The sequence below is a fragment of the Ixodes scapularis genome, unplaced genomic scaffold (assembly GCF_016920785.2).
Source record: "Ixodes scapularis isolate PalLabHiFi unplaced genomic scaffold, ASM1692078v2 PGA_scaffold9__187_contigs__length_104089568, whole genome shotgun sequence".
Taxonomy (NCBI): domain Eukaryota; kingdom Metazoa; phylum Arthropoda; class Arachnida; order Ixodida; family Ixodidae; genus Ixodes; species Ixodes scapularis.
In genome coordinates, this window is record NW_024609884.1 from 78,637,049 (window position 1) to 78,650,402 (window position 13,354).

Consider the following 13,354-nt stretch of genomic DNA (forward strand, 5'->3'; position numbering starts at 1 on the left):
CCACGACTGCGGGACGAGTAGGGGGCTCTGAGATGTGGTAGTAACTCAAGAGCTGGGGTTTCTGTCATGGATGAAATGTTGCATGTAGCCGCTCAACGTCTATACAGGAGAGGGCACTGCGGTCAAATGCGTATATAATCGCGTTAAACGTTGCATGCATTGGTTCAACGTTTATAGACGAGATGGCGCTGCGGTCAAATGCTCAAATGCGTATATAACCACGATCCATAGCACACATTCTCTTTCTGACATGGACCGTTGACTTAAGCGATGGAGATGCGTTCCCACGGTTTCTAGCGGATCCAAGCTGATCCGCTAGAAGAACCACTGGCTCTGCATTTCACCGACCATAAAGCTGTAATAATGAAGTCGAAACGCAACCCGGAACTCAGCACTACCTATGACCAATAAAAAACATTCAGCACCATCAGCACTACCTATGAACAATAAATCAGTATCATCAGCACCACCAGAGATTCGCCCCAATCATCATCATCATCATCATTTATTATTCCTTGAAGGCCCAGGGGGCATTACACAAGGGAGTGAACACTTAAAAAACAAACAAGTAACAAGACTATTTATCTACGAAAACACGCTGTAATCTAGTTATGGGTTAGAAAAAATAAGCTAACGGCTGCAGAAAATTTCTTAGTATCAGATAAGGTAACAATTACGTCAGGCAGTGAGTTCCAGTCGTCAATGGCCAATGGTAAAGTAGACATTTGGTGAGTGACGGTTGACGATGTAATCGGACGGAGTTTACAAGAATGGTCGAGACGAGGGAAAATGCGGTAAGGAGGTGATAACAAACTTTGTCTGAGATGACTGTTGTAATAAAAGATCCGATGAAGAAGAGAAAGACGAGACACCCTGCGGCGGTGGGAAAGAGTGTCAAGGTTAGCTGATTGGCGAAGTCCTGATATGCTTGCGTATGGGGAATAGTCGGAATAAATAAAACGGAGGGCCCTGCTTTCAACGGATTCCAGGTTGTTAGTTAGGTATGCCTGCCACGGTGACCATATGGAAGAAGCGAATTCTAGTTTAGTTCTGACCAAGGTAGTATAAGCTAGTTGTTTTACGGTGGATGTAGCTTGTCTGAGGTTACGGCGAAGAAATCCGAGAGTGCGGTTAGCATCGGCGATGACAGTTGTTATATGAGTGGTCCATGACAGGTCAGATGTCAGATGAATTCCTAGATATTTATACGATGAACAAGCAGTTACTGGGATGCCAGAAAAGTGGTAAGAGGAGGATAGAACATGTGAACTGCGGGAAAAAGATAGCGATTTACATTTATTATAGTTTAAAGCCATTTGCCATTTATGACACCACTGAATTATAAGTTGGAGATCGTTTTGCAAGGTTAGCTGATCGTGGCGTGAATGAATGGGTCTATATATGACACAGTCATCGGCGAACAAACGTACTTCAGAAGTGATGCCATGGTGGAGATCATTAATGTAGATTAAAAAAAGAAGAGGGCCAAGAACGCTTCCCTGAGGGACGCCAGAGGTTACTGCGCTTGTGGTAGATTTTATATTGTTAATAGAAGTGTACTGTGTGCGATTAGTAAGGAATTCAGAAATCCAATTGACTACTGAGGGGTGAAGATTAATATTTCTTAGTTTCATTAAAAGACGTTGATGAGGGACCCTGCCAAATGCTTTGGAGAAGTCAATAAAGATGGCGTCAGTTTGAACATTGGAATCGAAATTTGAGTAAATGTCAGTTAGAAATGCTGTTAGCTGAGTTTCGCATGAGTAGGACTTGCGAAATCCGTGCTGGTGCTTGAAAAGGAGGTTATGAGAGTCTAGGAAATTTATTATGTTAGAATAGAGAATGTGCTCCAAGAGTTTGCATGAAACGCTGGTGAGCGAGATGGGACGATAGTTGCCGATTAGTTGGCGATCGCCTGTTTTATGAACGGGTATGACGTTAGCAACTTTCCAATCTGATGGTACTTCAGAGAGTTTAAGAGATTGAGAGAATATGTCGCAGAGGAAAGTGGAAGAAATGTGTTTAGTGTTTATTAATACCTTAGAGTTAATTTGGTCATCTCCGGAGCTGGAGGACACCTTTAGTTGATCTATAGCCTTAAGTACTCCAGTACGGTCAATTACGATAGGATCCATGAGAGGGTGAGTGGATTGGCACGAGTCGGGAATATTTAGTAAGTACTCGTTAGTAAAGATGGAGCAGAAGAAATTATTAATAGCAAGAGCGCCGTGTTTATCAGAAAGCGGAAGTCCGTCGTCATCTACAAATTGCAAAGGAAGTGAAATTGCCGGATTGATTATTTTCCAAAACTTCTTTGGTTTCGTGGTTAGTATGTTGGGGAGGTCGATACTATAGAATTTGGTTTTGGCGCGATTTATTGCTGATTTATAAGCCCTAGCGCATTCGTAGTAGGTGTTCCAAGAAGCCGTAGTGTTGACAGCCTTAGTCCGCTTATAGAGTCTTTTTTTCCTATTGGATTGACTATGAATTGTTTTATTGTACCAAGGGTTAGTGTAGTCAGATATAATACGGGTCAGTGGAATAAAGCGTTCGATTAGGTAGATCATTTTATCTTTGAATAGAGTCCAGTTTTCATTAACCGTTCTTTCCCAGAAGTTAACAGAGAAAGTATGATAAAAATCTTCGAGGTTCGAGTTGATTGATGCGTAATCAGCTCTCGCGTAATTGCGAATGAATTTGCAGTAATGTGATCTACGAGGAGCAGAGAGAGAGAGAGTTAAATCGATGACGAGATGGTCACTAATGCCGGGTAAGTATGTGATGTTACTGAAGAGTGACGGGTCTTGGCGGGGGGGATCGGTGGCCGAGTGGGCTGAAGCGCACACCCAGCTCGCCGCGCGTGGAGCGAAAGCTCGCGCTGCAGAACCCAGGGATCCTGGGTTCGAGCCCCACCCCTGCCCGTTTCGATCTGGATGAGCATCGTACCGGCGTGCGGTCGTGTATCACTACTGCGTGAGCACGTTAAAGACCCCAGGTTAGCAGTCGTACTGCACTGGCAAAATTGCTCATCTACAGTGTAAACCAGTGTCGCCTCATCCTGGCAGACCAACCTTACACTGTATAAACACTAAACGTCCAATTTGACTTTTTTGACGGGTCTTGGCTTAAGCACAAGTCGAGTATATTGCTACAGTGATTAGTAATCCTAGTAGGAATAGTAGATTAGTAATCAACATCATTCACCACGTAAAGATGCGGTCATTTTTTTTTTTTTTTTTGTAACTCGGTACGCTGCTCGGCACGCTGCTCGTTAGTTTCGTGAAATTGATAGCTGAAGTTATCAGTTACGCTGGCGAAGAAAGTTCGAAGAGTCACGTAATGCATTTTTGACAAATTACCCAAACACCACGGAGAATGCTCGGAATGGGAGCACAGGTGCCGTACACGCTCGTCTTGCCTGAAGGAACATATTGATTTTAGATATTTTTTTTAGAAAAGTTACTGTTGCAGACGCCAGTACGTGTGTCTACTCTTGTAGCATGAATATGGTCTTTGGTGCTTAAGTAATTTAGCTAAAATGAAAAGTAAAAGAACTCCGCAACCACCAAGCCAAACATCAAGGTGCAATGAAAGGCGTATAAAATACACAAATACACCATTTATATTCAAATCAATATTTGATACGATTGCTGTGTTTGGGGTATAGAAGGTTTTCTTTGTGGTTGTACTGGAAAGGTAGAAGCGTATCGGTGTGCGTTGGCAATAACCTTGGGAGGTGGTTATAAAATCTGTGGATGGAATAAAATTTGTTAGCTGACTTTGAGACTTTTGTCTGTCTCCTTATTTCTGTGTCTTCTTACACTTTTTCTTTAAATTTTCCTTCCTAGTCTCAGGATTTTAACGTCATAATTTACATAGAGCTTTTGTTATATGCTCAAGAATATAATATGCGTTTTTCTCTCCCTCTGTCTCGAGAAGAACATTGCTCTAATGAAAAGTAGATATCATATTTTTGATGTGATATCATATTCTTCGAAGAGGGCTGAAGCCCAAGATTTTGCAATAGCAGAGGTTTGTATTCGGTAACCTTAAAGAATTGTATTTCGCCACCAGTCAAAAATTCGGCCAATCTCAAAAAAGTTCCTGGATGAGGAGCCGGTGCCCGATTTTGAAATGATGAGCGAATGCCTAAAAATAGTCGGACCATGTCCACTTCGAGAGAAGTTTACACAAACATGGCTAATTTGAGAGTATTGGTCTTAGTAGAAGCTTAGTGTCGAGGGCCTTAAATGTTGTATTTCATCACTGTTCTGTTTCGGTTTCAGTTTCGATATTTTAGCAAGCCGTTCTGTAAGCCAAAGAAAGGCAAGCGAATCTAAGAGGATGTATTTCGGCAACATGAATGAAGACGTTTATCAGTTTACATAACCGGCTTCTTCTTTCTGGTTCAAAACACCAGACACAAGAAATTGGCGACGAGCGATGCGTCCAACGTGACAAGGTAACCCCGTGCCTTCTCATCGGACCACCGAACGAGCAAGGAAGGTCAGTTCACCGGCTCCCGACGCTCAGAAAATTTCAAGCAGCGTGGGCTCAGAAGCAAGATGGCGCTTGCTCCGTCTTTGCCGGCTTTCCCGCCCTTCGATGTCAGTTCGTCTCCAGCAACGCTCGGAGATTGGTGGCGACGTTGGATCGACAGATTCGAGAATCTGTTGACGGCGCTCAAGGTCAAGGATGCAAAGCAAAAGAAGGCTCTGCTGCTCCACTACATCGGTGAGGAAGGCTACGACGTGTACGCGTCACTCGCACCGTTAACGGCAACCCCACCCAGCGTAACCACGGCAGTTACCACTACGGAACAGACCGGTCAAAGCGAAGCGGGAAGCACTTTTGGATCACCAGATACTACGAAAAAACAAAACAGCTGCTCCACGACCACTTCACGCCGAGGGTTAACAAAGACTACAAAATCTTCAACTTCCGAAAAACTACCCAACAAGATGGTGAGACCATCGGTGCCTTCTACACGTTCCTCCGTGCAATGGCAAGGCACTGTACTGTTGCGGACACTGACGCAGAGATAAAATCGCAAACCGTGCTCGGTATGTCATCCACAAAACTACGACGTTTCGCGCTCCAGACAGACGAGACGCTCGAGAATATTCTAACACAAGGACGGACGTACGAAATCACCTCGCGACAGCTGAAAGAAATGGAGACATCCGCGACCGACCAGGTGAATCACTTGATGCGCAAGGAGAAGCCTTGGAAGCAGAGATCCGCCCAGACGTCAAAACAGCAACAAACTACAACTGAAGGAAAGTGTTTCAACTGTGGTGGACTGTGGCCCCACGAGTAAGGAAAGTTCTGTCCAGCAAGAAACAAAACTTGTAAAGCATGCAAAAAGCGAGGACACTTCGCAGACGTATGCCGAGGAAAGAGCCGACAAGGTGGACCCAACACGGCTCACAGGTTGGTTGAGCACAGTTAAGACTCTGATTCGAACGACCAAGCTTTCACGTTACAGCTCAACAACTCAGAGGCTCCATCGGTGACCGTGACATTGACTTTATCGTGGACAGGGGAGCTTCGGTAAACGTCATCAAACATGACACGTATAGCAAGCTCCCAGGCAAACCGACCCTGGGTGGCCCGGTACCAAAAGTGTATGCATACGGATCAAGAACAGAACTTCCTTTAATGGGCAAGTTTTCTGCTGAACTCTGCTACACGGACACCAAGTTGCGGGATATCACACTGGTGACAAGGACGCCAAGTGAGTCACTGTTGTGCTTCAAATCAGCCGAAGCTCTGGGACTTGTCTCAGCCGTGTACAAGGTTTCTCCATCGTAGAGCATCCAAGAGACGAACCCCGAGCTATTCAGAAGACTAGGAAAGCTCAAAGGAATTGAATTGAAACTGCACATTGATCAATCAATTCCTCTAGTGGCGCAGAAGCTACGACCCATCCCGTTCAACATACATGAGCTGATCACAAAAGAGATACGGCGACTGGAGGAGCTCGATGTGATCGAGAAAGCCTCGGGCCCCACTACATGGGTCTCCCCCATCGTCGTTGTGCCAAAGCCACATGCACTGGACACTGTTCGGATGCGTGTAGACATCCGCCGAGCAAACCAAGCCATTGACAGAGAGCGGCATGCATCCCCAACGCTGGATAATCTCGTCACAAGCCTCAATGGCGCATCTGTGTTCTCGAAACTCGATCTCAACGACGGATACCACCAGCTAGTATTGCACGAGGACTTGAGACACATCACGACGTTTGCAACCCACATCGGACTCTACCGATACAAAGGTTTGAACTTTGGAATTACTGCTGCTGCAGAGCTGTTCCAGAACACGGTCCGACAAGTGCTCGCTGGCATCCCAAGAGTCATTAACATCAGCGACGACATCTTAGTGTATGGAAGAACAGACCAAGAACATAATGACTCACTGGAAGCTGTGCTAAAGCTGTGCTACAACGCCTCAGGGATTGTGGACTCACACTCAACCCGAAGAAGTTTCGATATTTTAGCAAGCCGCTCTGTAAGCCAAAGAAAGGCAAGCGAATCAAAGAGGATGCATTTCGGCAACATGAATAAAGACGGCTATCAGTTTACATAACCGGCTTCTTCTTTCTGATTCAAAACACCATACACAACAATCACCAGTTAGCTTCTCGGCCGACCTCAAAAAGTTCCTGGAAGATGCACGGGTGCCCAAATTTCAAAAAATGAAGGAATGCGTAAAAACAGCCACACCATCCCCATTTTGAAACCGGTTTTCTCAAAAAGGATTCGTTTTTTTTTAAATATTTGCCATAGTACCAGGATATGTTCGGGGGCTCTAAATGTTATATTTTGTCTTTATCTGGGAACTTGGTTGTCCTCAAAAAGATCCCTGACGACACGCGGGTGCAGAAATTTAAAAAGACGGACAAATGCGTAAAAACAGCCGAACCATCCCCACTTTGCGACCGGTTTTCTCAAGAAGGATTCACTTTGCAGTATTCTCCATAGTACCAGGATAGGCTCGAGAGCTCTACATTTATATTCAAGCTTTGGCTGAGAACTTGGTTGTCTTCAAAAAGATCCCTGGCGAGACGCGGGTGCAGAAATTTAAAAAGACGGACAAATGCGTAAAAACAGCCGAACCATCCCCACTTTGCGACCGGTTTTCTCAAGAAGGATTCACTTTGCAGTATTTTCCATAGTACCAGGATAGGCTCGAGAGCTCTACATTTATATTCAACCTTTGGCTGAGAAATTTGTTGTCCTCAAAAAGATCCCTGACGAAACGCGGGTGCAGAAATTTAAAAAGACGGACAAATGCGTAAAAACAGCCGAACCATCCCCACTTTGCGACCGGTTTTCTCAAGAAGGATTCACTTTGCAGTATTTTCCATAGTACCAGGATAGGCTCGAGAGCTCTACATTTATATTCAACCTTTGGCTGAGAACTTGGTTGTCCTCAAAAAGATCCCTGACGAGACGCGGGTGCAGAAATTTAAAAAGACGGACAAATGCGTAAAAACAGCCGAACCATCCCCACTTTGCGACCGGTTTTCTCAAGAAGGATTCACTTTGCAGTATTTTCCATAGTACCAGGATAGGCTCGAGGGCTCGACATTTGTATTCAACCTTTGGTTGAGAACTTGGGTTGTCCTCAAAAAGTTCTCTGGCGAGACGCGGGTACCCAAATTTCAAAAGATGAACGAATGCATAAAAACAGCCGAACCATCCTCGATTTGAGACCGGTTTTCTCAAGAAGGGATTCACTTTGCAGTATTTTCCATAGTACCAGGATAGGCTCGAGAGCTCTACATTTTATATTCAACCTTTGGCTGAGAACTGGGTTGTCTATAAAAAGTTCTCTGGCGAGACGCGGGTGCCCAAATTTCAAAAGATGAACGAATGCATAAAAACAGCCGAACCATCCCCAATTTGAGACCGGTTTTCTCAAGAAGGGATTCACTTTGCAGTATTTTCCATAGTACCAGGATAGGCTTGAGAGCTCTACATTTATATTCAACCTTTGGCTGAGAACTGGGTTGTCCTCAAAAAGTTCTCTGGCGAGACGCGGGTGCCCAAATTTCAAAAGATGAACGAATGCATAAAAACAGCCGAACCATCCTCGATTTGAGACCGGTTTTCTCAAGAAGGGATTCACTTTGCAGTATTTTTCATAGTACCAGGATAGGCTCGAGAGCTCTACATTTTATATTCAACCTTTGGCTGAGAACTGGGTTGTCCTCAAAAAGTTCTCTGGCGAGACGCAGGTGCCCAAATTTCAAAAGATGAACGAATGCATAAAAACAGCCGAACCATCCCCAATTTGAGACCGGCTTTCTCAAGAAGGGATTCACTTTGCAGTATTTTCCATAGTACCAGGATAGGCTTGAGAGCTCTACATTTATATTCAACCTTTGGCTGAGAACTGGGTTGTCCTCAAAAAGTTCTCTGGCGAGACGCGGGTGCCCAAATTTCAAAAGATGAACGAATGCATAAAAACAGCCGAACCATCCTCGATTTGAGACCGGTTTTCTCAAGAAGGGATTCACTTTGCAGTATTTTCCATAGTACCAGGATAGGCTCGAGAGCTCTACATTTATATTCAACCTTTGGCTGAGAACTGGGTTGTCCTCAAAAAGTTCTCTGGCGAGACGCGGGTGCCCAAATTTCAAAAGATGAACGAATGCATAAAAACAGTCGAACCATCCCCAATTTGAGACCGGTTTTCTCAAGAAGGGATTCACTTTGCAGTATTTTCCATAGTACCAGGATAGGCTCGAGAGCTCTACATTTATATTCAACCTTTGGCTGAGAACTGGGTTGTCCTCAAAAAGTTCTCTGGCGAGACGCAGGTGCCCAAATTTCAAAAGATGAACGAATGCATAAAAACAGCCGAACCATCCTCGATTTGAGACCGGTTTTCTCAAGAAGGATTCACTTTGCAGTATTTTCCATAGTACCAGGATAGGCTCGAGAGCTCTACATTTATATTCAACCTTTGGCTGAGAACTGGGTTGTCCTCAAAAAGTTCTCTGGCGAGACGCGGGTGCCCAAATTTCAAAAGATGAACGAATGCATAAAAGAGCCGAACCATCCCCAATTTGAGACCCGTTTTCTCAAGAAGGGATTCACTTTGCAGTATTTTCCATAGTACCAGGATAGGCTCGAGAGCTCGACATTTATATTCAACCTTTGGCTGAGAACTGGGTTGTCCTCAAAAAGTTCTCTGCGAGACGCGGGTGCCCAAATTTCAAAAGATGAACGAATGCATAAAAACAGCCGAACCATCCCCAATTTGAGACCGGTTTTCTCAAGAAGGGATTCACTTTGCAGTTTTTTCCATAGTACCAGGATAGGCTCGAGAGCTCTACATTTATATTCAACCTTTGGCAAGAGAGCTGGGTTGTCCTCAAAAAGTTCTCTGCGAGACGCGGGTGCCCAAATTTCAAAAGATGAACGAATGCACAAAAACAGCCAAACCATCCCCAATTTGAGACCGGTTTCCTCAAGAAGGGATTCACTTTGCAGTATTTTCCATAGTACCAGGATAGGCTCGAGAGCTCTACATTTATATTCAACCTTTGGCTGAGAGCTGGGTTGTCCTCAAAAAGTTCTCTGCGAGACGCGGGTGCCCAAATTTCAAAAGATGAACGAATGCACAAAAACAGCCAAACCATCCCCAATTTGAGACCGGTTTCCTCAAGAAGGGATTCACTTTGCAGTATTTTCCATAGTACCAGGATAGGCTCGAGAGCTCTACATTTATATTCAACCTTTGGCTGAGAACTGGGTTGTCCTCAAAAAGTACTCTGGCGAGACGCAGGTGCCCAAATTTCAAAAGATGAACGAATGCATAAAAACAGCCGAACCATCCTCGATTTGAGACCGGTTTTCTCAAGAAGGATTCACTTTGCAGTATTTTCCATAGTACCAGGATAGGCTCGAGAGCTCTACATTTATATTCAACCTTTGGCTGAGAACTGGGTTGTCCTCAAAAAGTTCTCTGCGAGACGCGGGTGCCCAAATTTCAAAAGATGAACGAATGCACAAAAACAGCCAAACCATCCCCAATTTGAGACCGGTTTCCTCAAGAAGGGATTCACTTTGCAGTATTTTCCATAGTACCAGGATAGGCTCGAGAGCTCTACATTTATATTCAACCTTTGGCTGAGAACTGGGTTGTCCTCAAAAAGTTCTCTGGCGAGACGCGGGTGCCCAAATTTCAAAAGATGAACGAATGCATAAAAACAGCCGAACCATCCCCAATTTGAGACCGCTTTTCTCAAGAAGGGATTCACTTTGCAGTATTTTCCATAGTACCAGGATAGGCTCGGAGAGCTCTACATTTTATATTCAACCTTTGGCTGAGAACTGGGTTGTCCTCAAAAAGTTCTCTGGCGAGACGCGGGTGCCCAAATTTCAAAAGATGAACGAATGCATAAAAACAGCCGAACCATCCTCGATTTGAGACCGGTTTTCTCAAGAAGGATTCACTTTGCAGTATTTTCCATAGTACCAGGATGGGCTCGAGAGCTCTACATTTATATTCAACCTTTATGGTGGGTGCCAAAAGACTGTTAGAGGTCGTTATTTCCCGCGGCCCCTACCTGAAGAAAGAGAGAACACGTTGTACTGGGCTGTAACAATATTGGCCGCGCATAAACGGTCACCGACGTTTGTCTGTCACAGGTCACCTCGCTCCATCACTCGCTTAAAAGCGACGGCCCATCGTTGCTTCCATGCTTTGTTTCACGGGAACTGGAACATCTGATGCCCTCTATGGCTTGCGTTAGAACAACGTACCGCGGAGCTGTAAACCATTTTCACCGCGAATGCAGCACGGCTACCACGCCTAGAACTCGATGCAGCTGGACGAACCATGACCGGCACCGGTCGAACCGCGGAAGCGTGAAGTCAGGTGGTGCCTCGCTTCGGATGACGAAACTTCCGGCTCAAACGCCGGTCACCTATTGCCCGACTTTGCCAAACAACTGAAATGTTCACGCACGCTTTCATTTTATGTGTAGACGCTGTCTTTTTTTTCTTTTTTTTTTCCTTTTTTTTTTTTTGGGGGGGGGGGAGTTTGCAAAAGGACACTGAAAAAGGACTTTGAAGTGGTTGAAACAAATTTTCAATACTTACATTTCGACGAAAACCAGGATACAATCCAAGATGTTTTAGTTGTACTAGGACTTTATAGCTTATGGAAGACGCGAAAAGTAGATACTGAAGCGGGAGCTGCAAAGCCCTCCTGGGTAAATTTTAAACACATAGCAATTCAACTAGGCCATAGCATACTTGTATGCCAAGAGAACGATGACTGGAAAGAAATAGTGAAAAAAAAAATCGGTCAGTCGCCAGATATTATATAACATGCCGCTACTCGTGGAGAAAATATTATCATAGCAAGATATCTCCCTTGCTAAGGACACGCAAGTGCCCTACCATCTTAGTCAATTTACGTATCGTTTGCTTAAAAGTGTTTGCGTCATTGACAAAAGTCGTCACCTGTATATATTGTACATATTTTTTACAATTTTGAACACTGTTGATAGTGTGTAAATAGATGTAAATAAATGTTTAAAAAAAAATTCGCCAGTACATCACTCGAAAGATATCCGCCTCACACTCGGCGGGACCGGGTTCAATCCCGTGTAGGCGCACCGTTTTTTTCTTCTTTTTTTTTTTTAATCTATTTGCGAGGTTTACATTTCTTTTTTTTTTACAATTATCACTGAAGAAACAACAAACAAATGTTGTGGACGAAACGTCGCTGAACTGAATGAAATGGGATTTCCTTTTTGACACCTGCGAACGCAATGTAATCACTTTTCACATAATGCAAGAAGCATATAAATCGGGTAGCGTCCGCTTTCCGAGGTGCCCGTAAATGCTCTTCTGGAATTGCAGCCAGCCATTAGTCCCGATCCCATTGATCTTTCGGAAACTTGTGCAGTCTCTGCCGCACAATGCCACTTTTTTCGGACGCAGGACTTGTGAGCCAGCTCTTCACGCAACATCTTAGGGGCATTCTTTTCGGAGCCAATCACGGAAATTCACCACGGGCACTCACTACTCATCTCCAACTCCTCAATGTACAAAACAACGCATCTTGAAGTACAGAACAGCGAGCGGAACAGACATAACTGCAAAGGAATCGCACGGCAAACAGTTCCCGCAAAACATGTCGTCTGCTGTGCACAAAAAAAAAATTAAAAATTGGAGGGGAGAAAAAAGCGCACGGTGTTTGTTGCCACGTGGCTTCTAATACTCACTCTTTCATCTCCACTCCTCCGACCTCCGTGCGCGGGTTTCAGTTTCGGTTTTAAGCAGTTGCGTTTTTTGGGTTTAATAAAAATATACGTAACTCTGTTGCAAAATATTAATTGGGTAGTCTTCCGATACTATAATAAATCGCCAGGCACACATTAAAAAAAATGTGGGGGGTGTCAACGTCTTTTTAATATCTCTAACAACGAGAGGACACACTGGCACCATTTATTGGACAGCAGTGTAAACTTGGCGGTCCGGCATATTTTCTATTTCTCTCGCGCATTACCGTTTCTTTCTTGGCTCGAAAAACTTTTGTTAACGTTATAAAAGAGCCTGTCCCACAGGTATTACGCACATTTCACTTCGGAAACCTCGCAAAACCTTCGCTCTTGTGAAATGCAGTTCCAGGGTCACCGCATAGATGGCGCCAGAGTGCCAGTGTGTTCTCTCGTCCTAAGAAATTTTAAGAGGTTTCAACAGCTCTCGGTCTCTCTCGGTTAGGGTGACCACCTTTCTGCTAGCGAAATGCGGGACACTGGAGGCGGAGGGGGGGGGGGGGGAGGGGGGGAGGTGGGGGAGTGGAAATTTATTAACACACACACACCACGAACCGAGGCTCTGTTAAGACATTTATTATCCTGTGCTGTTTATACACCTGCTAATTGTATTGCAGCAATTAAGCTCAATTAAGTTTCACTACGAGTGAAGTATTTTTTTATGCCAAACGTGTTATTAAAAGTGTCGAATTTGAAAACATATAAATCGACTGTAACAGAACCCAATGCATCAAATGGAAATAAGAAACAGTAAATCTCTTTCAGGTTATTGTTTCCTGTCAACGCCTGCTTTTATTAGCATTGTCCTACACAATTTTTTAACATTATGTTCTTTTTCGACCGTTGCGAGTTGCAGGCTTTCTGCCTTCTGTGGCTGTGTTCACGAAAACAAAGATCCACAGCAACCCTTTCGCATTGACAGAGCGATATCAAAATAATTGCAATATTTTATATTCAAACTTTGGCGAGCAATTTTTCTCAGAATATTTTGCCACCAAGGGGAGAGGCACAACGGAGCATGCGCGTCGGTTCTCCTGCAAGAACGAC

At 44.3% G+C, this 13,354-nt stretch overlaps 1 protein-coding gene across 1 annotated transcript; it reads left to right on the forward strand.

Annotated features, from left to right (window-relative positions):
* The first annotated feature begins 4,565 nt into the window (after positions 1–4,565).
* LOC120837702 lies at positions 4,566–6,569 on the forward strand. The gene is made up of 5 exons (XM_040207246.1): positions 4,566–4,753; positions 4,864–5,297; positions 5,489–5,737; positions 5,909–6,386; positions 6,503–6,569. Exons 1-5 carry the CDS (start codon positions 4,566–4,568, stop codon positions 6,567–6,569), a joined length of 1,416 nt encoding a protein of 471 aa, XP_040063180.1.
* The last annotated feature ends 6,785 nt before the right edge of the window (positions 6,570–13,354 follow it).